Source organism: Abramis brama (genome assembly GCF_963993115.1).
Source record: "Abramis brama genome assembly, chromosome: 22".
Lineage (NCBI taxonomy): Eukaryota > Metazoa > Chordata > Actinopteri > Cypriniformes > Leuciscidae > Abramis > Abramis brama.
The window spans coordinates 20081779-20108814 of NC_139984.1; the positions used below are offsets into that span (position 1 = coordinate 20081779).

General features: G+C 36.6%; 1 protein-coding gene across 1 annotated transcript; it reads right to left on the bottom strand.

The window, feature by feature from the left end:
- Positions 1 to 56: 56 nt before the first annotated feature.
- ada (adenosine deaminase) lies at positions 57 to 27036 on the bottom strand. Its single transcript, XM_084098559.1, has 12 exons — positions 26989 to 27036; positions 26291 to 26368; positions 22279 to 22340; positions 21497 to 21622; positions 17075 to 17218; positions 16828 to 16943; positions 13658 to 13779; positions 4688 to 4759; positions 4211 to 4312; positions 2450 to 2517; positions 1372 to 1501; positions 57 to 1271 (listed from the first exon to the last, which is right to left on the bottom strand). Exons 1-12 carry the CDS (start codon positions 27019 to 27021, stop codon positions 1167 to 1169), a joined length of 1158 nt encoding a protein of 385 aa, XP_083954685.1. The 5' UTR covers positions 27022 to 27036; the 3' UTR covers positions 57 to 1166.

Genomic DNA, 27036 nt, shown 5'->3' on the forward strand with positions numbered 1-27036 from the left:
ATTACGACAAGAGTCAAACTACATTTTAGATGGACATGTAATAAAAAAGCAAGACCTCGCTTTTTCTTTTTTTTTAATACAAGTTTGCCTTGAACGCCATGAAAGTAGCGTCGGTTTTCAGCTATACGGATACAAAGTTGTCATCGACGACAGAGAAAATACGGAAATATGAGACCCCGGAAAGCCCCGATTGACCAATTAAGACCCTCTTAATGACAACATTACAACATTTTTGTCATACCACAGTCAAGAATCACACAAGCATTAAAATGCTAAATTATTTGTATTGATAGTTTACACAGTGAAAGCTCTCAGTCCCTTCCTTCCCACAGTATTCATATAGTCCTTGTTTGCCTATGCAGTTTACATTATACAACAGAAAATTTAAAACCTGACTCAAATATTTTTCACTAAGCTGATAAACTCCAAACCTCAGTTATATGAATCGTCTTTTGGTAAATGCCCTCTGGTGTTAGAACAAAGCAACGACAAAATTTAAAAAGGTTTTGCACAGCATTTCATCATCAGACCCAGTCACATCTAATAATAACTATAATATTAATAGTCATTTAATTGTTACCCAAAGGTTTGTATAATGCATAGGCTATACAATGTACATAAGATAAGCACCATACATAAGATCATATTCTGGTTTAATGTATTGGATTTATACATTCTTAACCCCGGTAAAAAAAAGCTGAGGTACTAAATTCACATAGCACCTTTCATACATTGTACAGCTTAACATGTTTTTTCTTTACATTATGGTCATATTCTGTGCTTGTACTGAGAATAGCATAAAGTATAGTGGTTTATACCAAGTAAATATGAAATAAGACTAATATTTAATGTTTAGGCTACAGATATTACAAAACCGGAGGAAAAAATGTCCATGTAGATGAAAATCATTTGGTCAACCAGTATGCTAACAGTGGTTAATGAAATATACAGACAAATGTAACATTTATTTCGATGAATGGCACGTCTTAAGTTTCTTCTTAAGAGGGTTGTATTTATGCTCTTTATTATTTTTGTGTAAATATTAAATTGAGAAATATGTATGAGTTCTCCAGGTTTCAAGGAATCAGGACCCACATTCACTTGTGAAAAGGCAAATACTCTGAAAGGCTCTGTTCGCTGCATACTTGTTTACAACAGTGCTGCGCTCAAAAGCTGGTGCTTTCCACCATGCCATAGGCCTTATAGAGTTGATTAAGAAGCTCCTTTTTCTCATTTGCAGGAAGGAAGCAGGACTTAGCTGCATTTATATTCTGTGGGAAGGGAAGCAGACAGGATAATTAAAATATTTTTCTCCATGATATTTGTATCTTGGACTCCATTAGAGAGTGTTTTTGGCAAATTGTATCTCACCAGTCTCTTGAATTCTTCTTCAGTGAAGCCCATGTATTCCTGCACCACCTGGTAGTCTGAGTTCAAGGTGGAGTCAAAGATGGTAGGATCATCTGTGTTTAAGGAGTAGTTGGCTTTGTCCTCCTTGAATCTGAAACACAACAGGGCATTCCTTTCACACTTCCAACGAGTTAACCCTGGGTCATTCTAAACCCCGGGTAAACAGAATCCTAGGTTACTTTAGGGCTTTTCACACTGCGCTGAACCCTAAACCCTGCTTTTAACCCCATAAGGAATGTTTCACACTTGTAATTTAGAATGGAGTGGATGAATTTTGGAGTGTTAGAATGTTATGGCGAGTTGCTTGGCTACAGACAGCCAATCATGTTGTTTGTATCCACTGGCTTTGGACAGTCACAGACATGTACATTTTTCAGCGTTTGAGGGGACTAATGTCAGGTATGCTAATGCATTCTGTCCTTTTTAGTGTCCCATCTTATGACATCACATCCTGTTTTTGGTTTGCTTAGATTTCTTTAGTCCGTGTTGCGTTCATATTTCAGTCGAACCGCACCAGAGTTCATTTGGAAGCGGACTGAGAGCGAGACTCATCTTTTCAGCGCTCTCTGTCCAATCGAACCAAAGCTGCCAAGTGTGAACACACCCTAAATTACAAGTGTGAAACGTTCCTTTACACGGGGTTAAAAGCGGGGCTTAGAACGAAGATTACCTGTGGTTAAGCACAGTGTGAAAAGCTCTAACATGAATTGCCCAATTTACTTCTGAAATGTGCCATATTTCTGAGTGAAACACAGTAGTCAAGTGTTAAAAATGCACAGCGGTAGGTCTATTTTATTTTATCCTTCAGGAATGGATTAGATAAAAAAAAAAAAGTGGACATTATACGCAACAGAAATGAAGTCAGACCGAATGGGAGTTTGATAAAACAGTTTTAAAATAGCTATTTGTTGACATCATCAAATATCCCAAATGGCCTGACTGATGGAAAAGTGGAATAACATGCACCAATAAACCATTCACAATAAGACCAGGAACATGCATTTAAAAAATTAAATGAAGTAAATAAACCTATTCTCACTTGATGAGAGGATGTTTAGTGAAGTCTGGGTCACAGGCTCCAGTCAGTCTGCTAGAGACAGGGCACGTCTAAAACAAGAACACACACATAAATGCCATCAAGATCACAGTGACGTTGAACATTGTGTGCATGTCGTTAACCTCCTTTAAACATCTCATAAATTTTCTGGTAGCAAAAATGTAAATATTAGTACACTGACAGACTGTACAGCCACATGTATAAACACAGATGTTAACTAAATTGTCCACTAGAGGGCGGTATGGGTTTACATTTCAGGAAATGTTCCACTTGGTGTTTCTCAGTTTCTGTCCAGAGGCCCATCATGCAACTTTCATGTCTCACTAATCTGACACACCCGATTCAGGCCATGGAGCACACAGCTAATTACCCAACGAGATGTTACACAACGAAGATATCAGGGTAAGTGGCCATAACCTATGCAATAATATCTGGTTATCTGTGTCAAATATTTTCAAAGATAACAAACATCAAAATGTGCAATATACTAGCAAGTGTGAGTGTATGTATATGTGTATGTGTGTATATATATATTTACACACACACACACACATATATATATATATATATATATATATATATATATATGAAGAGTTCAGATGCAAAAGCCTCTAAGTGCCATCTGAAATTTTCTTGTAGAATGATCATTTTTATCAAGCTCGTATATTTAAGTTCAGTAATTTCACTTAAATGACAATTAATAGGTAATTTTCATTGCCATTTAAGTGAAATTATTGAACTTAAATATATAAAAATATATATATGTGTGTATATATATATATATATATATATATATATATATATATATATATATATATATATATATATATATATTATATTTATATTTATATTTATATTTATATTAATTATTACAATTATTATTATATATTAATTCTATTTAAACTATAGTGGATTTAACATCAGAATTCAACAACTATTGTTAAAAATTTGTTTTTAATGTAATCTTTTCCATTTAAATACTGGTCAGTTCAAGAATAATAAATGCAATTTTATATTATTTATTTGAAAGAATTAAAATAGCAGTTTGATGTCTATCCTTGTATTGTTGCACTGGTCGATGCTGATATAAGATTTAGCAATGGATTTATATTCACACTATTGTTTAAAAGTTTACATTTATTCTGTAAGATTTTTAAAAAATGTTTTTGAAATAAGTCTACTATGCTCAACAAGACTGCATTTATTTGATAAAAAATACAGTAAAAAAAATAATATTGTAAAATACTATAATTTTAAAATTATAGTTTAGTATTTTAAAATGTAATTTATTCCTGTGATGGTAAAGCTGAATTTCCAGCTTCATTACTCCAGTCTTCAATGTCACATGATCCTTCAGAAATAAGTCGTGCTCATTTTGTACATCGAATAATGCTCATTTTGTAAATCGAATGTTCAGAAGTACAGCATTTATTTAAAATAGAAATCTTTTGTGATGACATAAATGTCTTTACTGTCACTTTTGATAAATTTAATGCATTTTTTTTATTATTGTGAAATTAGTTCTGAGAAAAGCTTTATCGTCATTGTTTGCAAATGCTACTTTCTCATTGGGCCATTGTATATGAGCACTTTGACCAAGTCCAGTGCAACATGCAGATCTATATGACACATTGTAAAGTCATGCACATTAATGGCATTTTTATCAGACTAATGATGTAAATTTATGTGGGTGTGTATCTCAGTGATTTCTGCAACTGTCAGAAAGTTGCCATCTACTCTTACCTCAAAATGCATGTTTTGTTTGAGGAGTTTTTGGTACAAGGCTGGATCTTTAGGCGTGTTGTATCCATGTCCAATGCGTTCTGCTTTCAGAACTTCCACAGCCTGCAAAGGGAACATACATTATGGGAAGGGTTGGCAAAAATATTCAGATACAAGGGCGTTTTTTGTTTTTTTGTGGTGTGACATTTTGAAAAATGAGCTGAGTAGTTGTGGTGTTTTCTAAAATATCTGCCATGTGATTTAGTACTCTGGAAGGAAATGTACTTCACAGACAGAATTTCCTCACAGAATCACTCTAAAGCTGATAGTTAAGAACAGACTCTGTGGTTGATAGTTAAGAATTGTTACACAATTTTACGTCTGCACAACAGAAAGCAGATGGACAAGCACTGTTGCCGTGCGAAGCACATTTTGTGTGGTTTAGCGTGTTCTTGCTTAATTCGATATTGTAAATGATTAGCAAAAGAGGAAACCTACCTCCTTCACCACACTGGCAGGGCCCACTTCTCCCGCATGCACTGTTCTGTGCACCTCGCTTCTGACTGCTTCCTGTCAATAACAAAACTCTGTAAACTCACAGCTAGAACACTGCCTGCTTTTCTGCAGATGTAGTATCCAAACACAGCACTGCAGCATCTGTAGCATGTGATGTGAAAGATGTGGCTTTCAAACACGTGATTGTAATCTTCAGTTAGATCATGGGATGACAAAAAAAGCCTGAACATCTCAGCTGCAGCTCTTAGCACGCTAATGGTACAAACAGATGTCTCTGTCTGTTATCTAAATTATGGATAATAAGAGTTTCCAAATCAACAAAGTACAATTCAATCTCTTTAAGTTTTAAATGCATCAACTAATCAAATAGTTTTACTATGATGTTAGACTTGTACATGTAAAGTCCTTCACATTTTTTTGACATTTTTTGACATTTTTATGGTTTTCCATGCTGGAAACCGTTTGCAAATGCAGCTGAAGGGGGTGGATTGGAATCCACTGCTGCTTCAATGTATATGTAATGAGTGATTATAATCAAGGTATTAATCAATATTTTTCCTTCTAAATATCAAATGAGTTGAATGACTTCTCTGGAGATTTTACTTTGTTATAGAAGTTACAAGTGTGATCACTGAAATGTTCTTTTCATGTATTCTTTACTGTCAGTATTTGATATCTGAATGCAGCTTGCTTATTTAGCCCGGCTTCAAGAAATGTAATAGGGACATGTTTTGTGTTTGAGAAAGGTCTTCAACGTGTTAAAACATATAGGGGTCATTGAAGTCTATAGTTTAAGGGACCATTTCTCAGTTAAAGCCTATATTTTCCATTTAGACTAAAGTGTCCTATCCTAGTGTTGTTTTTGGCGGCCTGTTTTAATTTTAGTTTTAGTCTAGTCTTTGTGTCAAGCTGTCATTTTAGTTTTTATTAGTTTTAGTCACATTCATACTCTTTTTAGTCTAGTCAAGTTTTAGTCGACGAAAACTGATGACATTTTAGTCTAGTTTTAGTCGACGAAAACTGATGACATTTTAGTCTAGTTTTAGTCAATGAAAATTGTATTTTAGTCTCTTTTTAGTAACGCGATTCTATTTAACCCAGTCAATATAAAATTTCTATTTAAAAAAAAAAAAAAAAAAAAAACTCGTTTTATATTTCCACACAAAGACGCGTGATATACACTCTGCGCTTTGAGAGGGATGTGGGACACGAGCAGGAAAACACGAAGATATCGATCTCCATCGATCTCTTTATGATATCTTCGTGTTTTCTACTTGATGTAAATTGGTTTGAAGAGCGAATTTTATCCTCCACAACAGGCACGGCGCCAGGATTCCAATTTTGGATGGGCCGGACCAATTGTGGGTGGGCCTTAAATTAAAAACGTTAAATAAAAATAAAATAAAAAAACGTTATCCAATCACTGCTTAACCTAATAAAAAAATATTGACTAATATAGCCTACTGTTATATTATCTGTGCGTATACATAATATAGATTTGAATAGCTTGATGCTCTTTAAATATTTTGTTGCATTGTTAAAAGTTTCTGTGCATAGGACAGACCCAGTGGTATAGTCTAGTTTTTTGTAGTGAGTATACTGTAATATGTTGTAGACATTTGAGTTTCTGTGTGTTTTAATAAACTATTATTATTATTATTAGGCCTACTTGAAGTATACTCTACTGTCTGTGCAATAGTAATATATTTCTGTTATAATTTCTTCAAGTTATACCGAACTTTTATTTTGACAGGTTGTCGTAAAGACATTACAGTTTCTATGTGTTTGTATATGAAACGAATGAATGACTTTTATCAAATGAAATGGTGAAATTCTCGTGAAGTGACTCTCATAGCAGCTCTGCGATGAAGTGCACATGTAGTAGCTCATGTCTCAATACAGTGAAACGCTGAAAACACCACGAGCGTGATCACGCGTGCTTCAGTGTGTGTGTGTGTGTGTGTGTAGTGGAGCACACATTGAGCGCTCATTCATTCCCAGAGACGCGTAGAACAATTGCAGTCTCTTTTAACTTTAATATTCACAGACACTAGTCCATATCGAGATTTGATTCATTGTACAGCCCTACTTTTGATTTATTAATTCAAAAATAGCCAAATTCGGTGACGTTCTGCTTAGCAAGCTCCATTTGTGACTGGATTCCGCGATTCGGTGTAGCTTCACAAACACAGACGGGGTGAATTTATGAATGAAAGTGAAAGTTCTGACACAAAACGAAGTTGTTACGCATCCTCACGATTTTTTAAGTGGGTATACGGAAATCCTTGGCATTTTCTAGTGGGTATACGGCGTATACCTGCTTATCACGTAGACTACACCACTGGACAGACCTATCCGCGATCGCTCTCCATGGTTCTGACCAAAGAAGGAATTGGAATCTCCGTTACGCATCATACCTGGGCTGCATTTTCCGATAACATTGTCTCTTAGCGCGCTACGAAGACTCTTAAGGTATAACTTAACTAAAGGTATATCATTGCTAGGCGTCTTCAGGGCTATCATCCACTCGCGAGGCAGAGGCGCTGAGAGGCAGAGGCGCTGGCGCCCTCCTAGCAACGGCGCTGTTTTTGGTAAAACATGATTTTGACGACTTCATTAAGTTTTGTTTTATAGAAAACTCTTTTTTAAAAGATTTTCGTTTTGTATAAATTGTATCTTAATTTTGATCAATGTTTTATCAATCAATTGCCCGTATTTAATAAATAAGACAATGTAATAAGGCGCCGACACGATCACTTGCATTGCATGTGAACTGGAAGGCGCCGAAACTCAGCTTGTGCCTCACAGATTTGAGAAATATAGGCTATATATTACAGAAAGCTTGAAATGTCTACTTTTAAACGAAAATATTAAAACCAAAATAAATAGGCTATAGGCTACTCTCTGATTATATAATCCATATGAAATGTGCATTTCTCTCTGGCGTTCATGGCGAGTCCGCATCGTCAACTTCATCTTTGCAGCGACACAGAAAACACCAGTTTATTACTAAACAATTAAATGTCTCTTTGCTAATTTAGACACATTCATAATCATTACTTTAACCGGTTCTTTGTGGCAAGCTTTATGCGTGCGGTCATAACGCTTATTATCCTGTAGGCTATAGCCTATTTAAAGCGGCGATTTGTCCACAAATGGCTTAAATGAACAACTACTAGTCGAAAATTAGTCGGAGGCAGCCCTTATTCCACATATTTTCGAACCAGCAGGCCATTCTGGGTTGAGCAAGCGACCCTACGGAATGAACGAGCGGAGCGGAATATTCAGAAATGCGCTCTCCACTCACGAGCTCTGATCGGAACAAACCCGAACTGTCTGCTGAACTTGCGCAGAAACATCAAAATAGACATAGCCAGCTTTTTAAAATTGTTTTTAAAACTAAACATTTAGACTATTTTAGTACAAATTATGAGCTTATTAACGATTTTTTTTATAATTCTTGACAAAATTAGAATATATTAATTATTATTTTTTAGTTATTTTTTGGGTGGGCCTGTTGAAAAGTGGGTGGGCCTAGGCCCGTCAGGCCCACCCATGACGCCGTGCCTGCTCCACAAGGCGAAATATTTAGGCTATGTTTGAGATTGCGCTGCCAGAGAAAGTGACACTAAAAATCACCCGCGCGTGTGAAACGCGCTTTACAACTAAACTTGACGCGCCCTATGTCTAATATAACAAGCACAAACTGTGTTAAAAAGAATTTGACATGCAAGTACAAATGTAGGCTATCTGTCCTACAGCGTTTTTCTACTTTACCACAGTAAAGAATACGAATATAATAGGCCTAATTAAAAGCGAACCAAGAAACGTTTATAATACCTTTAGAAAATGGGTGAGACGTGACGTGAGTGAAGATTTGGGAAAAGAAACAAGAGATTCCATGCAGGGATGAGTCACGATTTTTGGATATTCGATTAGTTTATTTAATTATAGAATATCGAATAGGTTGTGCGATTATTCTCTAAAATAAAATCTCCATGTTCTGGCGCTGATGCGTTCATGTAACCAGAGACGCTGCCAATAACATACAGCTGTCACAAAGAACCGGCAAAAGTAATGATTATGAATGTGTCAAATATATCAATGAGACATTTTAATAGAATAACTAATGGAGTAATATATTGTTAAATTCGCTGATAATAGGGTGACCAGATCGCAATCCAGAATTTAAAGCCGACAAAGCTATGGGTTCACGCACAACTCTCTCATTCGTCGTGACGTTATAACATTTCGTCTCGTCTCGTTTTGGTCAACGAAAATGAAGAGACATTTTAGCATAGTTTTTATTTTTTAAACCACATTTAGTCTCGTTTTTATTCGTCAACGATATTGCATTATACATGTATTTTAGTCATCGTCACATGACCATGCATTTACGTCTAGTCTCGTCTCGTTTTCGTCAGGTGATAACGGTTCGTTGACGACAATATTTCGTCATAATTTTCGTTGACGAAAGCAACACTATCCTATCCTGAGAGAAAGAACTTGTTATCTTGATGTTTTGAGACGAGACTCCTGTTAATAGTTAGAGCCTGGCCAAATCCAACCTTGGAAAAGACGTGTTGGTGTGTGTGTTAGTCTTCTTGGTTACAGGTTAAGGAACCACTGGCATTGTTGGAGATTGACTGAGTTGTTGTTCGAGACATGCTGGCACCCAGCAACCCAAATCTGCAACCTGGAAGGTCACGACATGCCTAACTTCAGGGTCCGAGTGCCAGCGGCATAATCTATGGAGATATGCTTCAGTCTATCTGTATATGTGTGGAAAATTACTATGTTTATCAATTTCTTGGCCAATGAGAATCATTCAACCTGTAAGCAATGACGTAGCTTAGACCTTGGAAATGGTATAACTGCTGTGATCTTTGTAACTGTAAGCGGGGCGGCCTACGAACTCCTGTGTGAGTCTTGAAGCTGACTTCTGCTGATGAAACTGCAAACTATCTTCAGTAAAACTTTTCTTCAATTTTGTATAATTCTGACTTAATAATAATAAGTCTTCTTTCAAACTTCTGGTCCTTGGGTCCTAAACTGTTAACCTCTAACAGTAATGGTGGAGGATGCGGGCAATTATTCTTGGTGACACCCCTGGCAAATCAGCAAACAAGGTAGAAAGATTTGATTATATTATAGGGCTGTCTGAATGGAAGAGATTGTGAAGGGGAACGGAAGAGCTTCACTCCGACGAGGAGAGTGAAGATTAATTATACTAAGCTAAAAGTATAAGAAGTCGCTGATAGCGTCGTTTAAGGTTAACGACAGCAGACAGCGCAAGTGAAGCGTGCTCTGTGGGGGCCCCGCTGGGCATTGTTGGTGTAGCAACACCCCAGCAGAGTACGTCCCTGGATTGAAGGTCCAGTGGTGCCGCAAACCTGCTCCATCTCTTCCATCTCAGATAGGGGATCGCCGAATTTAGTGAATCAGGCAGTTAGGGATCAGGCAGTTAGGGATACTAATAATGATTATCATTATTTGTTGTGGAGACAGTAACAAAACTTTTTATTTATATCAGGACAATGATGTTGTTTGCCTTATGGGCAAGAATTTTTTTCTTTTGTAGAAGTGTTGATTTTGAACTAATATGTCTATACGATTAACTCCTGAAGGTCATTAGACATGTTGGTGGCTAAAGATGAAGACAGCTTTTGTATATTCAAGAAAAGTCTGGATAACAAAGGTGAATGGCCAAAGATTATTGTAATGAATTTATTATTACATTTTGTATAAGTTACAGTCTCAGGAGGCTGTTGAAAAGATTATTTGTTTATAGTGAGAGAAACTGTTGAGTGGAGGAAGGGATGGTACTCTGTCTGTCTTTCTGTTATTGGCCTGCTAAAGCAAGCTTAAACAAAATAATGATAATGAACCAAAACAACCCGGCTGACTTTTCTAAAAATCAAATGAATAAAGAACAGACATGCTTTGAAACTGGTTAAGAGACTATGTAAAATTAGGTAAAATTGAAAGAAAAATGTGAAGTAAACATTTTTAGAGTTTAATATTAAAAAGCGAACATTGAAAATGAGCATGTAACGTGTGTGTCTAGTATGAGTGCGTGTGATGGTGACTGAACTTTGTCTTGTATGTGTTAGTTTGTGGTACTATTATTTCCTGATTTTGTGGATATTGTGTCATAAGTGTTTTATCATTACAGATGGGTTAAGTGAAACGACAAACTTTAAAGAAGCTAATAATTCTGAGACAATCTGATGAAAATTCAACCGAGGGTCTACATTTAAATAGACAACTAGGATCATAATGGTAAACTTAAAAATAATAGACTTGATGGCAGAGAGACAAAGTGACACATTGCTAAGTCACTATCCAAATTATCCAGAGAGAACTCCCTCATTTTTATGAAAGGCTGGTGGGGAACAAAGGAGGAGTGGATATAACTTCTAATAAAGTTTTATTTCTCAATCCATTAAATGGATGTATGACATTAGATGTCTAAGAAAACTACAATCTAGGTAATAAATGTTAAAGGAGAAAGCAGCTATATGGCTGTCTTAAGGGTTGAGATCCGAGTAACATAATATTTTGGTTTGTGAAAAACAGTAAAGATAAGTGGGACTGAGACAATACTGATAATATTTTTTGGATTTTCAGACTAACCATTTGATAGAGGAATACTGTGAGAAGTAGTTATAATGAAAAATAAAGTTAAAATTAATGTTATGAAAACAAGGGTATTGAAGAATTAATAAAATACCATGATTTCCCTAAAGAGGGAACTTTAAGTGTCACTAGGCTGACAGCGGTGAGAGACTCGGTGGAAGAGGGAAGTGAAAAACAAAAAGGCTGTTGTATGAGACGTGTGTGTGTGTGTGGGGGGATTGTAAGAAAACAATAATGTACTGGTTAGATGAGGCAGAGCGAAAAGAAAGGAAAATGATGCAGAAGGAACTGGCATGTAGGGAAATGGCGAAAGATGAGAATAAATATAGTAGGAAAATGTATGTTATGAAAATAAAATTTCTGATAGAATTTATGGAACTATTTATGAACGCCTGTTCAGTCAAATTAAGTTGAAATGGTATGAAAAGTGAGTTTCAGATAAAAATAATAAGGCATTGAGTATGATTAACGTGATATAAAGATAAGGGATGAACAAAAGTTTTATTAAGTAACATTGGGAACAATTCTATATTTTAGTGGTAAAATAATGATTGAAATGATGATGTGAATTTGTTTTATTTTATTTCTATTTTTAAAGATAAAAAAGGTATAAGATGTTATACAATTAAGATGGTACATGTTATGTGACTGTAAACTGAAGGATGAATTCAGTAGAGACTTAAAGTACTTGGATTATGGGTTAAGGATTATTATTATGGATATTATTATGGATTATTATGGGTCTTAATTATTATTATTATTATTATTATTATTATTTTTATTTATTTTTTGTTGTTTATTTTCAGTTTGAAAACCATTAGTGTTTTGAACCTAAAGGGTCTATAATGGGGTAGTGAAAAGAATGGATTAACTATCTTTCTTAGTTTATTATAAAAGGAATTGGAAATTATAGTTTTATTAAAACTAGTGCATGTATCCTGGTATTTATGATTATAGACAATGTCTGTATTTAGGATCTGAGTAGTGACTGTGGGTCTAGCCCGTGCTAGGAATACATCAACAGTGCTTGCTTATTTAGCCCGGCTTCCAGAGAATAATATGTACTTGTTTTGTAATTGGTTGATGATAATACCAAATTAGCCAAGATGAATAACAGCTGTGTAAGACATGTAAAGACAGCTATGTCCAAAGGTTCTGGAGATCAATAAAGTACAATGTGGGAAATGTTAAGTCCTTGAAGGAAAAATATATTGTCTGTTTTATAAAAAAAATGTAACCTGACAGAGGAGCATGGGTCAGAAACCTAACATTTTGAAGCAGCCTTTATGGAAAGACCAGATGTGGTGGTATTGGACCCCACATTGGTCTAAAACGGGGGACTGAAGGGGGTGGATTGGAATCCACTGCTGCTTCAATGTATATGTAATGAGTGATTATAATCAAGTTATTAATCTATATTTTTCCTTCTAAATATCAAATGAGTTGAATGACTTCTCTGGAGATTTTACTTTGTTATAGAAGTTACAAGTGTGATCACTGAAATGTTATTTTCATGTATTCTTTACTGTCTGTATTTGATATCTGAATGCAGCTTGCTTATTTAGCCCGGCTTCAAGAAATGTAATAGGGACATGTTTTGTGTTTGAGAAAGGTCTTCAATGTGTTAAAAAATATAGGGGTCATTGAAGTCTAGTTTAAGGGACCATTTCTCAGTTAAAGCCTATATTTTCCATTTAGACTAAAGTGTCCTATCCTGAGAGAAAGAACTTGTTATCTTGATGTTTTGAGACGAGACTCCTGTTAATAGTTAGAGCCTGGCCAAATCCAACCTTGGAAAAGACGTGTTGGTGTGTGTGTTAGTCTTCTTGGTTACAGGTTAAGGAACCACTGCCATTATTGGAGATTGACTGAGTTGTTGTTCGAGACATGCTGGCACCCAGCAACCCAAATCTGCGACCTGGAAGGTCACGACGTGCCTAACTTCAGGGTCCAAGTGCCAGCGGCATAATCTATGGAGATATGCTTCAGTCTATCTGTATATGTGTGGAAAATTACTATGTTTATCAATTTCTTGGCCAATGAGAATCATTCAACCTGTAAGCAATGACGTAGCTTAGACCTTGGAAATGGTATAACTGCTGTGATCTTTGTAACTGTAAGCGGGGCGGCCTACGAACTCCTGTGTGAGTCTTGAAGCTGACTTCTGCTGATGAAACTGCAAACTATCTTCAGTAAAACTTTTCTTCATTTTTTTATAATTCTGACTCCGGGTCTTCTTTCAAACGTCTGGTCCTTGGGTCCTAAACTGTTAACCCCTAACACAGCTTATATGAAGTATGCATATGTTCTTACCTCAAATGCTCTCCTGTGTCCTTTGTTCTCACCACTTAGGGATTCATCTCCTGCTAGGTCTATTGCCACAACTCCATCTTTACAGTACTTCTTACAAAGCTCGACCACTTCCATAGACCAATCTACAGTGACAATAAGCAATAGATTAAAAAGGTCATTGATTTGGGTGCATACATGCATACATACTGCCTGGCCAAAAAAAAATGTCCTGGCAAGTTTTTTAATGGCAGCGAATGGTCGTTTCTGTTTTGACTCTTAAGTATTTGTCTATTTAAATCTTAAAGGGATAGTGCTCTGGGGGGTTAATAAAGGCCTTCTGAAGCGAAGCGATGAGTTTGTGTAAGAAAAATCGCTTCAGAACGCCTTTATTTTTACCCCCCGGAGCACTTTTATGATGGATAGATGCACTTTGATGGACTTCAAAACAGAAACGGCTATTCACTGCCATTATAAAGCTTGGAAGAGCCTGGACATTTTTTTATATAACTCTGATTGTATTTGTCTGAAAGAAGAATGTCATATACACCTAGGATGGCTTGAGAGTGAGTAAATCATGGGGTAATTTTCATTTTTGGGTGAACTATCCCTTTAAGATTTAAATAGACAAATGCTTAAGAGTCTATGACTGGATCATTATTTCTGTGATTATTATGTTTCTAGCATGTTATATATTTGGCAACAGTTCATCTAACCCTAATTGATGGAGTGAGTTGCTTTTCATTTCTTATTAAAGGCCAGTTCATACCGCACTGACAAACACCAACAAATAAGTTGGCAATTGGATTTAGAACTTTATGAAAAATAACTGTCATGTACTTAACTTTCGAAGTGGTGACTATTACTTCCTATTATACTACCGTTCAAAAGTCTGGAGTGAGTTAGTACGATTTTTTACAAATAAATTAATACTTTTATTCAGGAAGGATGCATTAAATTGATCAAAAGTGACGGTAAAGACATTTATAATGTTCCTAAAAAAATAAGTTTCAAATAAATGCTGTTCTTCTTAACTTTCCATCAAAGGAAAAAGCATGTTTTACACAAAATGATATAGCAGCACAACTGTTTTAATGTTAAAGATAATAATAAATGTTTCTTAAGCACCATGTCAGCATATTACGGCCTGTTCACACCAAGAACAATAACTACAAAAATAAATATATCAGTATCTATATTAGCATTCCCATCAGTGAACAATATCGTTCTGTTTATTATAGGTGTGCACTGCAGTTTTGTCGTCTGTCGCTTTAAATACTCAAGCTCTAAAAGGAGAAGGGATACTGATTGGATGTCAATGTTTTTATTGTTCATCAACTAGAAAATGTTATTTCTGAAAGTGACTACAACGAAGCTGTTTCTCTGTGCTGTTATCGTTATTGTTGTGGTGTGGACTCTACTATTCTTTTGACTATTCTACTATTCTTTTGAAAGATTTTTTTAATGTCTTTATCGTTATAGTCCTTGGTGTGAACGGGCTTTTAGAATGATTTCTAAAAGATTATGTGGCACCGAAGACTAGAGTAAAGGCTGCTGACAATTCAGCTTTGCCATCACAGGAGGAAATTACATTTTAAAGTATATTTAAATAGAAACCAGTTATTTTTACATTATAAAAATGTTTCACAATATTACTGTTTTTAGTTTGTTCAAATAGATACAGCCTTGGTGAGCAAAAAATACTTCTTTCAAAAAAAAAAAATTAAAGATCATACCAACCCCAAACATTTGAAAGGTAGTGTACATGACAAATCTGTTGTTTCAAGGGTTACTTGAATAGTGTATGTATTTACAAAACACATTGCACATGAATCACCAAGGCTTCCAAATTCACAACAGAATTTCCAAACAGCCCATCTTATCTTAATTTAAGATGGGAACAAAAAGTCTGAGCCAATCCGGCTGTGGATTAATGGGCTTTAAATGAAGGATGACAGTAAGGCGTATCCTCTCAAACACACAGCACACTGGGTGGGGGTGGTTGAGGGGGAGAGGTGACAGAATAGATATACGGATTAAAACATATTGTTATGTTTTAATTTGAAGTAAACAGTTGAGAAAGAAAAGGCATGTGTAACCCGTGTGTCAGGTCTTAAAGTGACAGCAGCCTAATATACCTGCTGCCAAATTATGAGATAATATTACAGATATCTATATGGCAGTTTTTCCCCATGGTATCGATGCCAAAATTGTGGCCAGTGAAAATGCTGAGTGGCTAGTAACTTTGGAAAACCACTAGCCACAGTGGCTGGTGAGCAAAAAAGTTTGTCAAGCCCTGTGTGTGTGTGTATATTTTCTGAGAAATGTTGTATTGTGACATTTCTCATGTTACTTCCTCCTTAGGCCGTGTGTCCACCAAAGCATTTTTTCACGCGGCTGCTGTATTTTTTCAATTGTTTTCAATGGTAGCGCCACGTTTTTTAAACGCCATGAGCGTGATTTTTTTTTTTTTTCACGCTGAAGTGCTGATCGCCCGCCGTTTTTTACTGGTCACCAAGAGTTGAAGAATGTTCAACTTTGGGTAAAACGCAGCGCTCATCACTGTCACTGATGGCTTGAGAGTGAGTAAATCATGGGGTAATTTTCATTTTTGGGTGAACTATCCCTTTAATATTTAAATAGACAAATGCTTAAGAGTCTATGACTGGATCATTATTTCTGTGATTATTATGTTTCTAGCATGTTATATATTTGGCAACAGTTCATCTAACCCTAATTGATGGAGTGAGTTGCTTTTCATTTCTTATTAAAGGCCAGTTCATACCGCACTGACAAACACCAACAAATAAGTTGGCAGTTGGATTTAGAACTTTATGAAAAATAACTGTCATGTACTTAACTTTCGAAGTGGTGACTATTACTTCCTATTATACTACCGTTCAAAAGTCTGGAGTGAGTTAGTACGATTTTCTGTTGTTTCAAGGGTTACTTGAATAGTGTATGTATTTACAAAACACACTGCACATGAATCACCAAGGCTTCCAAATTCATAACAGAATTTCCAAACAGCCCATCTTATCTTAATTTAAGATGGGAACAAAAAGTCTGAGCCAATCCGGCTGTGGATTAATGGGCTTTAAATGAAGGATGACAGTAAGGCGTATCCTCTCAAACACACAGCACACTGGGTGGGGGTGGTTGAGGGGGAGAGGTGAGAGGTGAGAGTGCATTACTTGGCATATGACGCATGCAGCACAGAATGGACCTGACTTTAGTTTTGAAGGCCTTCTCTCCCTCCTTAAATCCCTGGTTCACCAGGTCCACCACATCATCTGGAGTGATGTCTCCTCTGGGAGGAAGAGAGAGAACAAAGCCAAGAACAGTGTTATTGTGCAAGAGAAAATGCAAACCAACAGTATTATTGTAACATAAGGACAATAAACAATGCACGCAATAAAACGGCAGATTTGGTACACGTACGGTTTTTGGTCCCATTGTATAGGATCCACTCCCTTGTTGGCCAGTAGATGAGGGCTGTATCTGGCTTCAACATAAATCACTCCCTCATTGGCCTTTGTCTCTACAAACTCATACGCTATTCTCTTGATGGCCTCTCTGTCCCCTCTGCAGATGGAACATGCAACAGATAAGACATCATGACAAACAAACAAACCCACTACCCGAATGGGCCTTGTGACTACAGAGTCACTCCATACCTCTGAGGAATGTCAAGGACTCATAAATGTTATGGAAGATATGCTATATGTTAGAAATTTCTGAATGAACAAATTGGCATATACGTATATCCAGGGCTTGACATTAACACCCACCAAATGCGGGTGGAGTTCAGCAGTGGCGTGTAACTAGCCACTTTGGCGGGTTGAATTCTATTTATAATATATACATTTTTCAATTGTTGTCTTTTTAAAAAGGCATCTGAAATAGTAAACTAAAGCCGGGGACACACTTAAGGACTGTAAGGCTGATTATGAATCTAACTTGATACTTACGAGTGATCATGCCCAAACGCGCCGAGTCAGAGACAGTTGCGTTTAGTCGCTGTTCACAGTTGATTTAAAATCTGCTACAGTCGTTGGAAACAGTCTGTAAGCGTGTTCAGTTCAGTCTTAGAATGTTTCAGCTAGTCGTTAAGTGTGTCCCCGGCATAACTGCAACGTAGTGTTGTCAAAAATAACGATTTTCTGATATATATTAACACTGAAAAATCTTAAACGCTTTTAATACTCATTTTCTGCAGAATATATATATACGGATTAAAACATATTGTTATGTTTTAATTTGAAGTAAACAGTTGAGAAAGAAAAGACATGTGTAACCCGTGTGTCAGGTCTTAAAGTGACAGCAGCCTAATATACCTGCTGCCAAATTATGAGATAATATTACAGATATCTATATGGCAGTTTTTCCCCATGGTATCAATGCCAAAATTGTGGCCAGTGAAAATGCTGAGTGGCTAGTAACTTTGGAAAACCACTAGCCACAGTGGCTGGTGAGCAAAAAAGTTTGTCAAGCCCTGTGTGTGTGTGTATATTTTCTGAGAAATGTTGTATTGTGACAATTCTCATGTTACTTCCTCCTTAGGCCGTGTGTCCACCAAAGCATTTTTTCACGCGGCTGCTGTATTTTTTCAATTGTTTTCAATGGTAGCGCCGCGTTTTTTAAACGCCATGAGCGTGATTTTTTTTTTTTTCACGCTGAAGTGCTGATCGCCCGCCGTTACTGGTCACCAAGAGTTGAAGAATGTTCAACTTTGGGTAAAACGCAGCGCTCATCACTGTCCCTTTTTACCCAACCGTCCAATCACAGTGGAGGAGGGGCGGGACTAATACCGCACCGACCAACCGCCACATTCTGCTTGTACAACGTCAACAGATGACAACAAGAAGCATAATAACGGAACAAACTCATTTAAAACAAGAGCCAGAGAAAATATGTTACATTGTATCGACATTTTAACCCTCAGACGGTCTTCGTTTTCCAGTCACATGCTGGGCCTTCCCGGTCAGAAGTGACCGGAGGCCTAAAAATGAAACTTCCTCCATCCCAGTAAAACCAATGCAATTTATTTTTGTTCTATAATATTTATTCTTTTTAATTTAGTATTTTGAGATCATTTTATTGAATTTATTAATATTTATGCAATATTTATGGTCTATTTTTGCCATTGAAAATAATTAAAAAATTTATATAAATATATGTATTTTTAAAAAAAAAAAATTATACAGTATTTTAGTTTAATATAGAGTCTAGGCCTTCAAAAAAAAAATGTTTGAAGCAGATTAGCACCATCTGGTGAGAGTATGGAGGAAAAGCGTAGGAGCAGGGTGTAACCACTAGATGGCATCTACAGTTCTCTATGGAGAGGCATGTGAATTCCCCAGCTGTTTATGGACACATTTACTTTTTTGTTGTACAGAATTTGTAACAAAAAATGCAATTCATTCAATTATAACACTTTTTGTAAAATAATATTACATTTTTTAATTTCTTTTATTTTTTTATATTTTTTTTTCAATTTCCCATTCATTTTCTATGGGGGACATTTTTGACCGAAGACCACAAGTGTGACTATTTTTTTTACGACCACTTAGCATGCTCGAATCATGACCTCAATTGTTTTGTGTGTGCACATACCTATTGCCATAAAAGTCACCGAGTTTCGTAACATTCCAATGAAGCTGTGATTTTTAAAAATTCAAAATAGATTTTTTGTGTTTTTTTTATTGGTGTTTATGTGTATAAAAGTGTGTGTGTATGTGTGTGTGTGTGGGTGGGTGTGTCTTTTTTGTATTCTTGATGTTGTAGAGTGTCACCCCTTTACAGCGGTGTACTTTTTTTTAGGATTGAGGCCGATTTGTAGATTGTACACACAAAAATTCGGAGAATAAGCTAAACTTCCGTGAACGAGCACCGCCATGTGCATGCACAATAGAATAGGAGCGCAATAATTCTGACTAAAATATACATTAGCACTAAATTATAAATATATTTTGCTAAAATATTTATTGTTGAATATGTGTTGTTGTTGGTGAACATAAATGTGCTAAAGGAATGTATTTTTATGATATCAGTTTTGTTTTAATTTATTTTCATTTTAAGTTTAGTAAATTTAACTAGTTCTTTAAAAAGCATTATTTTGTTTTTAGATTGTAATGTCGCAATGTTAGAATGTAATGTGATTTGACCCCTTTTTTGGATAGACAGCAAGGTTACATTCACTGTGTTTGCTTTCATAGCCTTCAATATGAACATTGTTTGTAGCACAATATTGATCAGGATATGAAATAAAAAAATGTTTTATTAAATAGCCTACAGATTTTTTTTAATTCAAATAGAAAAAAAATTTAAATAATGAGATTATACCATACATCGCCATTTAGCCAAAAAAATTCAGATTTCTTTGGCAATTGGCTATTGCCCAACCCTACCTTATGGCATGCTTTAAATGCTGACTTTTCCATTTTTAGCTAAGCAGTAGACTAATGATACATTATCATCACTACATCCAGTCCTGCATTAGTAATTCAGTTTGTTTGCGCCCCACTGCCACTGTTCCATATCATAACAAGCAAAGTGTCTCAACTGAAAAAAATTCTGCGCTGCCAAAACGCTCTCAAGCGCCCATAGGCGTTTTCAGCAGAGCGCGTATCGTTTTCAGCTGGCTAAAAACGCTTTGGTGGACACACGGCCTTAGAATCGCTTATGTTGTCTGTTTTCTCATTTGTAAGTTGCTTCTGATAAAAGCATCTGCTAAATGAATAACTATAAAGGTAATGAAATCATTGGAAAAACACACATGACATCTCTGGTTATTTTGCTTATGAACTCAGTGTTGTGAATATGTGTAATTTGATTGATTTTCCTTCTTTATCAATGGACAAATATAAAACATTATATAAGCCATTAGAAATGGCTGAATTGACTGAATATTGTTTCTTAATTGCATAACCATGTTCCAATGTTCACTTGTTCCAAGAACACCCACAACTTGCAAGATAGCAAAGGCCATAATAATTTTTACAACTCAGTAACACTAACGCTATGATACTTATTTTAATCAGCTCACTGGCACGGATATTTTTTTTCTCTTAGTCACATTACGCTCGAAAGTACTAAATAAAAGTGCCATTTGATTGGAGCAACAAAGCATGTTTCCGGTTTACACCACATGACATGCATTGAGCCTGTTTAAAGCACAGGACAATTAAGAGTCTAGTGGGTGCCAAAAACAGCCAGTGAGTTCCCTGTGTTGTTGTGGGGGACGCGCATGCTGTAAACAAGGCCCAAGGACTAGAGGTTCCTTTTCAATGAGGCTTGTCAGCTGCCGGTCTACAAAACTGCTGGTGGCTCTGCTTTTCATGTCTTCATGTCAAAGCATTTATCTCTCATGTTCATGAATCTGAGTGGAAACCAGTAGAAAATGTCACATTATCTGTCTCTTGTTGAGAGGATTGTGTGCAAGGACAACAGAAAAGCCTATGCCGAGGTTATATGTCTGTTGCTATAGCGACACGTGGTGAAGCTGTGACATGAGCTGCATGTAAAGATGTACGTTGGACCTCAGAAATGATACTATGGCCTTGAGGGTGTATCCACCACCAGGCTCACTCACTCACTTATTAACTACTTGAGCGATGCTTCAGATATGTGTGAAAAATTGAGTTAACATCCATGGAATTCATTATTGACTTCCCTGTGCTGAGGGACTCAACAGTATATGGTGCCCTTGAATCATTTGATGCATGAGGAACCACATTTTTTACTGATCTAAAGAGAGTAATGTAATATACTATGAAATCCCATTACATGCAAGATCTTTAAGCAAATCCACAACACAAATTATTTGAAATCAGCAGATATTTTCTCAACACAACTACTTACGCAATGACAGGCATGTAGTATTTGAACCTATCAAGGAATTCTTCGAATTTTTTGACCGGCTCGTGAACTTTGCACAGGTCTCTCATTTTATCCTCACCGCTCACAGGTAGAGTGATTCCCCGCCGCCTGAGACACAGTTACAACAGAGGGCACTGGTTAGAGCTTTGAAAGTTTTAATGGAAAGACCACAAAATTGCCTAGAATTACTGTATCATAATATCCATTTACCCAAGAACATATGGTGCTTTTGGTTAATTATAAAAATTCATTTGAAGCTTATCCGATAGCCCAGGCCAGGGTTTTTTCCCACTTGAAAACCACTCGATCCCCGCCAGAATATTTTTTATTTCATGAATAAATAGGATAAGTTAGTATCACAAGCTGTTTCTTTGCATTTATTTTGGATTTATTGTCAGTACTGGGCTTGCAGTTCACATGGGTATAGGGTACTTTGTACTGTGTGTGGATGACCGTGTTCGTCCGCCACCACTGAAGACCAATTTTGACCAAGGAAAAACCCTGTAGGCATTCACAAATCTTTCATTCTTGGCTAAAAACACACTAAAGTAGGTCACAACTTCATAGTTCACAGCGACCATGGGCTGACAGGCTTCAAAAATAAGTCTAGACAATCATTGTAAGTAGTTCATATTTGATTTGAGAGATTTGCAGTTAATAATGACTTAAATGTGGAATTCTTCCTTTTGGCTACAGAAGGCTTGAAATATGAATGGTTCTTAGTGTATTTATCACAATATGAAATAGGAATGCATGTCACTTACTTTGCTACATCTATAATGGTCTTAATTCGAATAGCACCATCAAGATGCACGTGTAGCTCAACCTGCAAAGATAAAGGAGCAGCAATAAAATACATCTGTATTTCAATTGACTTTTTTCACACCACTGAACAACATGTCACAGTGAATTATAGAGACACTTGTTAATACCACAGAGCAGAAGCACGTTTGTCAAAACCGAGCTCAGCTTTCAGCCTGTCGTATTCAAATAGTTAGCGGAGTGTCCTTCTCACGCAACTGTGAAATGCTCCTCGTGAAGCACATCTAGAATGCGGAATGCACGACTGGGTGAAATGAGTTCAGTGGAAAGGCTGGGGATGCCAGGGACGGCTGTGGGAGAAGTGAATGTAATGGCTCCAATTTGCTGAGATGTACTGAGAGCATGGGGGAGATGTCCTGACAGATGAACAAATTAAACTGTGACCCCACTCACCAGCAGCTGTGAAACAAACAGCAAGGAGGATAGAGGCAAACCATAAAGAAAAAAAAAACCTATGTCTTGTCTACTGAAAAACCCTCCACGTGGCATCAACTGCTCTCATAGTGTCACAAGACACTATGACTACTAATGATCCCTTTAATAAACACACAGAACAATCTAGAAATGTTTACACACGAACAAATGAAAACAAAGGGCTTAAGTATATAGGCCTAGATGATTAACAAGACAAGGAACATGTGAGAACTAATCAGAAACACTAGGGGCTTTCGCACTGGAGGAACATTTTCATAGTTCCTAGAACTATTGGCAGAAGTATCAGTTTTTTTGGTGTGGAATGATTTTAGCTCTAGGAACTCCTTTTGGAGGAACTAATTTAGCTCCTACTACAGAGTAGGGTCTAAACCAGCACTATAGGAGGAACCACCAGTAACATTAGTATACGCTGATTGGCCAAACGCATGCGAAACACCAGCACCCACCATTTAACACACAGATTATAGCCTATATACTTACTCCAGAAACTAACTCAAATATAATAACACAAATATACTTTATGTATTTAATCTCACTTTATTAACCAATGTCTTTGCTGCTGACATTCAATGATGAATTTCACCATACCGATAAGCAAAAATTACTTTAAATAAACATCACATTTGTGTTTCTTTCCTTTTTTTAATTGCTGAAGTAAGAGTGTTAAACGTATTCTTCTGCGATCCAGAATGGCAGCACAACTGAAAGGTTTGTTTGAGCTCCGCCCTCTACTGTACTGTCGTGAATTTGCAATTCCTTTAGCCTGAGGCTTATTTCTTTCAGTTTTGGTGTGAAAGGGCCTTTACATTTGCAAAAGATAGAACTTTTGTGTCTGAGCCCAGCCCTGGTGAGAAGAAGTAATGCAAAAGTAACGTAAAACATAACTTTCCATAAAAAGTAACACAATTAGTTACTTTTTAGGGAGTAAAGCAATGTTGTAATGCATTACTTTAAAGGCACACTATGCAAGATTTGTACCTTAATATAACAGCTTCGAAATCATTTCGATGGTAAACAAACTTGTAGTAGGGCGAATCATCCCTAAAGCAAAGCAGGAGGGGGATGCCGCTGGCAAAACCAGCAATGCAAGTTTGAGAGGTGGCGCCCCGACAAATCTCGCGAGAATCACGACTTGTTTTACGGCACGACGTCACATCTATCAACAACATATGAAGCAGCCTCTATGGAAGACACTAGCACGCATTTCAGACGTGAATCATGGCAGAGACGGCTCTGCGTGAGTGGTATTTACGACAGTAACGTTAAATACAAGTACTCCACAGCGACTCTAGGGGTCGCTGTTTGAGAAAAACAGAAACTGCACAGTGTGCCTTTAAAAAGTAACTTTCCCCAACACTGAAACTAAATCATAAAGAATTCACAACATTGTATTACAATGTTATTTGCTTAGATTTGTTTTGTGTTTTAACACCATTAGTGTGTTATCAGAGACCAATTTTGGGGAAGTGGTGAGTTTAGGAAATTATTAGGAGAGAAAAGGGGTGATAGGATCATTGTGCATGTGCAAACAGCTGTGCCACATCTTTGACCAAACTGCTCTACAAAAAAAACTAAGTAATGGCTGTTAAGTGGATCATATTTTCTCAATGCAATAATATACAAAAGATGAGGCCACTTTCAAACAGAACAGACCCTCATGAGCATGATAGGAACAAGATATTGAAAGACATCAACACTGATTATGCAGTGTGATCTCCAGGGACCAGCCAGACAGAGGGAAGCACACAGAGTATTAAGACCCTTCCCCCACTCCAGGAGAAAAAGGTGGCGTGCAACTGCATGTAGAATTTGCCTTTTACATGAAATGATATCAACACCTTCAGGCAAGCTCAAAGACGGAAAAACACATGCTTTGTTACTTGAGGTGCCTGATAAATCTACACAATCTCAAAGCAAACTGGCCTTGATACAAAGAAATAAAACTATTCTTTACATTCTTTTTCAGTACAAAAGTACAGTGTCAACTGCTCACTCAGACTAAAGTGAAGCTTTAGAGTCTATAATGTTAGAAAAGACGAACTGCACCCTCGAACAATATTAAAGCAAAACATTCCAGGATAATGTGATTCATTTTCAGGTTTATTAAAATCATTTTCTGCAAGACACTGTGTGCCTTTGGCAGAACTATAAGCAAGGATGATGTCACCTCTAGTGCTTTCACTTCATTGGTCTTCAGCTCAGTTACTCGGATCAGGTTAACAGAGCATGAGGGACCAATGGGACCACAGAGACTCAATAATTTATTCAAAACCTCACTAGGCTGCATTCAGTTTAATTCATAAAATAAACAATTTGCTGAATATAAAAGCTCCCAAAAGTGTGCATTTATGCTACAAAGCATTCTACAATATAATGAATAGTTTCTCACATGCTTTTATATGACAATGTATAATCACACAGTCTTGGGTAGTTGATAAATTATGGAAATTACTGCCTGTCAAGTGCCACTTAATCTGTTGAATTTCTCATAATGCAAGTATTATGAAGAGTGAGAAGGGTGGTCAATTGTTTACCACCTACAATGATTGCAGCTCTTTGTTAGTTCTTTTACAAATTACAATCTAATTGCCCTGAATGTAAATTAAACAACTGATTAACACCTTTGGAATATGTGTTTGCAATGAGGCATCCCAAAAGAATGCTGTGCATTACCAGGGCAGATTCTCACACCATGCTGCTGACAAAGGTGTAGGCTAAAACCTAATTAATGTGCAATTCTCAAATAAACTTTAAGATATGTGCAATGCATTCAAAATGATTTAATGGATAGCGCACAATCACAAAAAAAAGTGGCAAGGGTATTGCATAAGAATAGGCTTGAATTCTACTTTCATTAATGCAGCTGTCAGTCATCCACCTGTACCTTGTCATTGTGAACAGTACAGAGAACTTATCAGTCAGCTCTTTCACATACGTTATTGACACTTCCACAGATTATTTGCTTATCGGCAAGCTTTTGGTATCAGTTCTCCAGGCTGACTTCTGCTTGCTGAGTCAGTGCAATAACTCCAAAGGGCAGTTACAATGCTCTGTGTGCATCTCCCTGGAAGGCCGAGAAGTGTGAACATTATCCTGGAGCATTCTCTCCTTCATCACTGCTGTGTTACTGTATGTGGCCAATGCATTATGTGCTTAACGCACATCACTGTTAGAATATTGCTGCACCAACTTGCATCACTATCTCCTATTCTTAAAAATATATCTCTAACTATTTGTGTGAATGTTTCACTTTTTTCATGATAATGTTTTTACTTAAAATAAATTATATTTTAACACTTAAAATACTTTTACCATTAAGTCTCTGCATTTTTATTAGCCTATTATTATTAAGCATCAGATTTAAGATGACTTTAGGTGTTGTTAGTGTATCAGGACATAAATGTTGGCATTTTAATGTGTGGTGATTATGGCTTTATGGGACACACATTTTTTAAAAACAGCATTCCACCCTAAATGCATATAGGCTATATTAAGAACAACAACAGTAATGACACTAACCTTAGGTTTGTCAAATGCTGGTTTCCCATTCTTTTCAGCCATTGTCTTGACTCGAAGAGTAAGTTTGTCGTGATATAACTTGAACACACAAACCGGAACCTGTCAGCTCAAGCAGTGAAGTTCAGCTTGCCCATGCACGTTACTATTATACACGCGCGGACAAAGAACACGCCTTATTATGAACAGATAATGAAAGCAACAACACGCCTCTACATTAGCGTACAATAATCAACACGCTCAACTGGTTACAACAATAACCGAGCAACCCAAACTGACAAACGCACCCGAAGCCTTGTGAACAGATTAAACCGAAATCCTATTAGAAGCTTTTAAGAAACACAGTAATGGCACATCTGATACAGACGCGACGCGACACACTAGAATGCTGAAGCAAGCGTCGGAAGCGTTCTATTTGCGTCGCGTTGCGCTTTGATGTGGTTTTGGTAAAGGTTTACCAAACTAACGGTTAATTATATTTTATGTCAGTAGGCATCTTTACACATCAGAGTTAAGTCATGTGACATAAGAAATAGTCACTTTCACAACTTAACTAGTCTACTGTTGCATAAAGACTTACTATAGGAAGTTAGGCGAATAGCTTGTTTAACCCAGCATACATTCTTAATGTATGAATTTATATAGCCTACTAAAGAATACCAATCGAGAATCCATAAGAAAATGATAGGTAACAGGCCTACCCAGTTGTGTTCAAGATCGAACCGTTCTTCCATCTTTCCGATTAATCA

Excerpts from the sequence above, each read along its gene's own strand:
- ada (XM_084098559.1), bottom strand. The coding sequence starts at position 27,021 with ATGGAAGAACGGTTCGATCTTGAACACAACTGG. Across the intron at positions 1,502-2,449 it reads ACTAAACATCCTCTCATCAA|ATTCAAGGAGGACAAAGCCA; the intron begins GTGAGAATAGGT and ends GTTGTGTTTCAG. Across the intron at positions 1,272-1,371 it reads AAGAAGAATTCAAGAGACTG|AATATAAATGCAGCTAAGTC; the intron begins GTGAGATACAAT and ends CCCTTCCCACAG.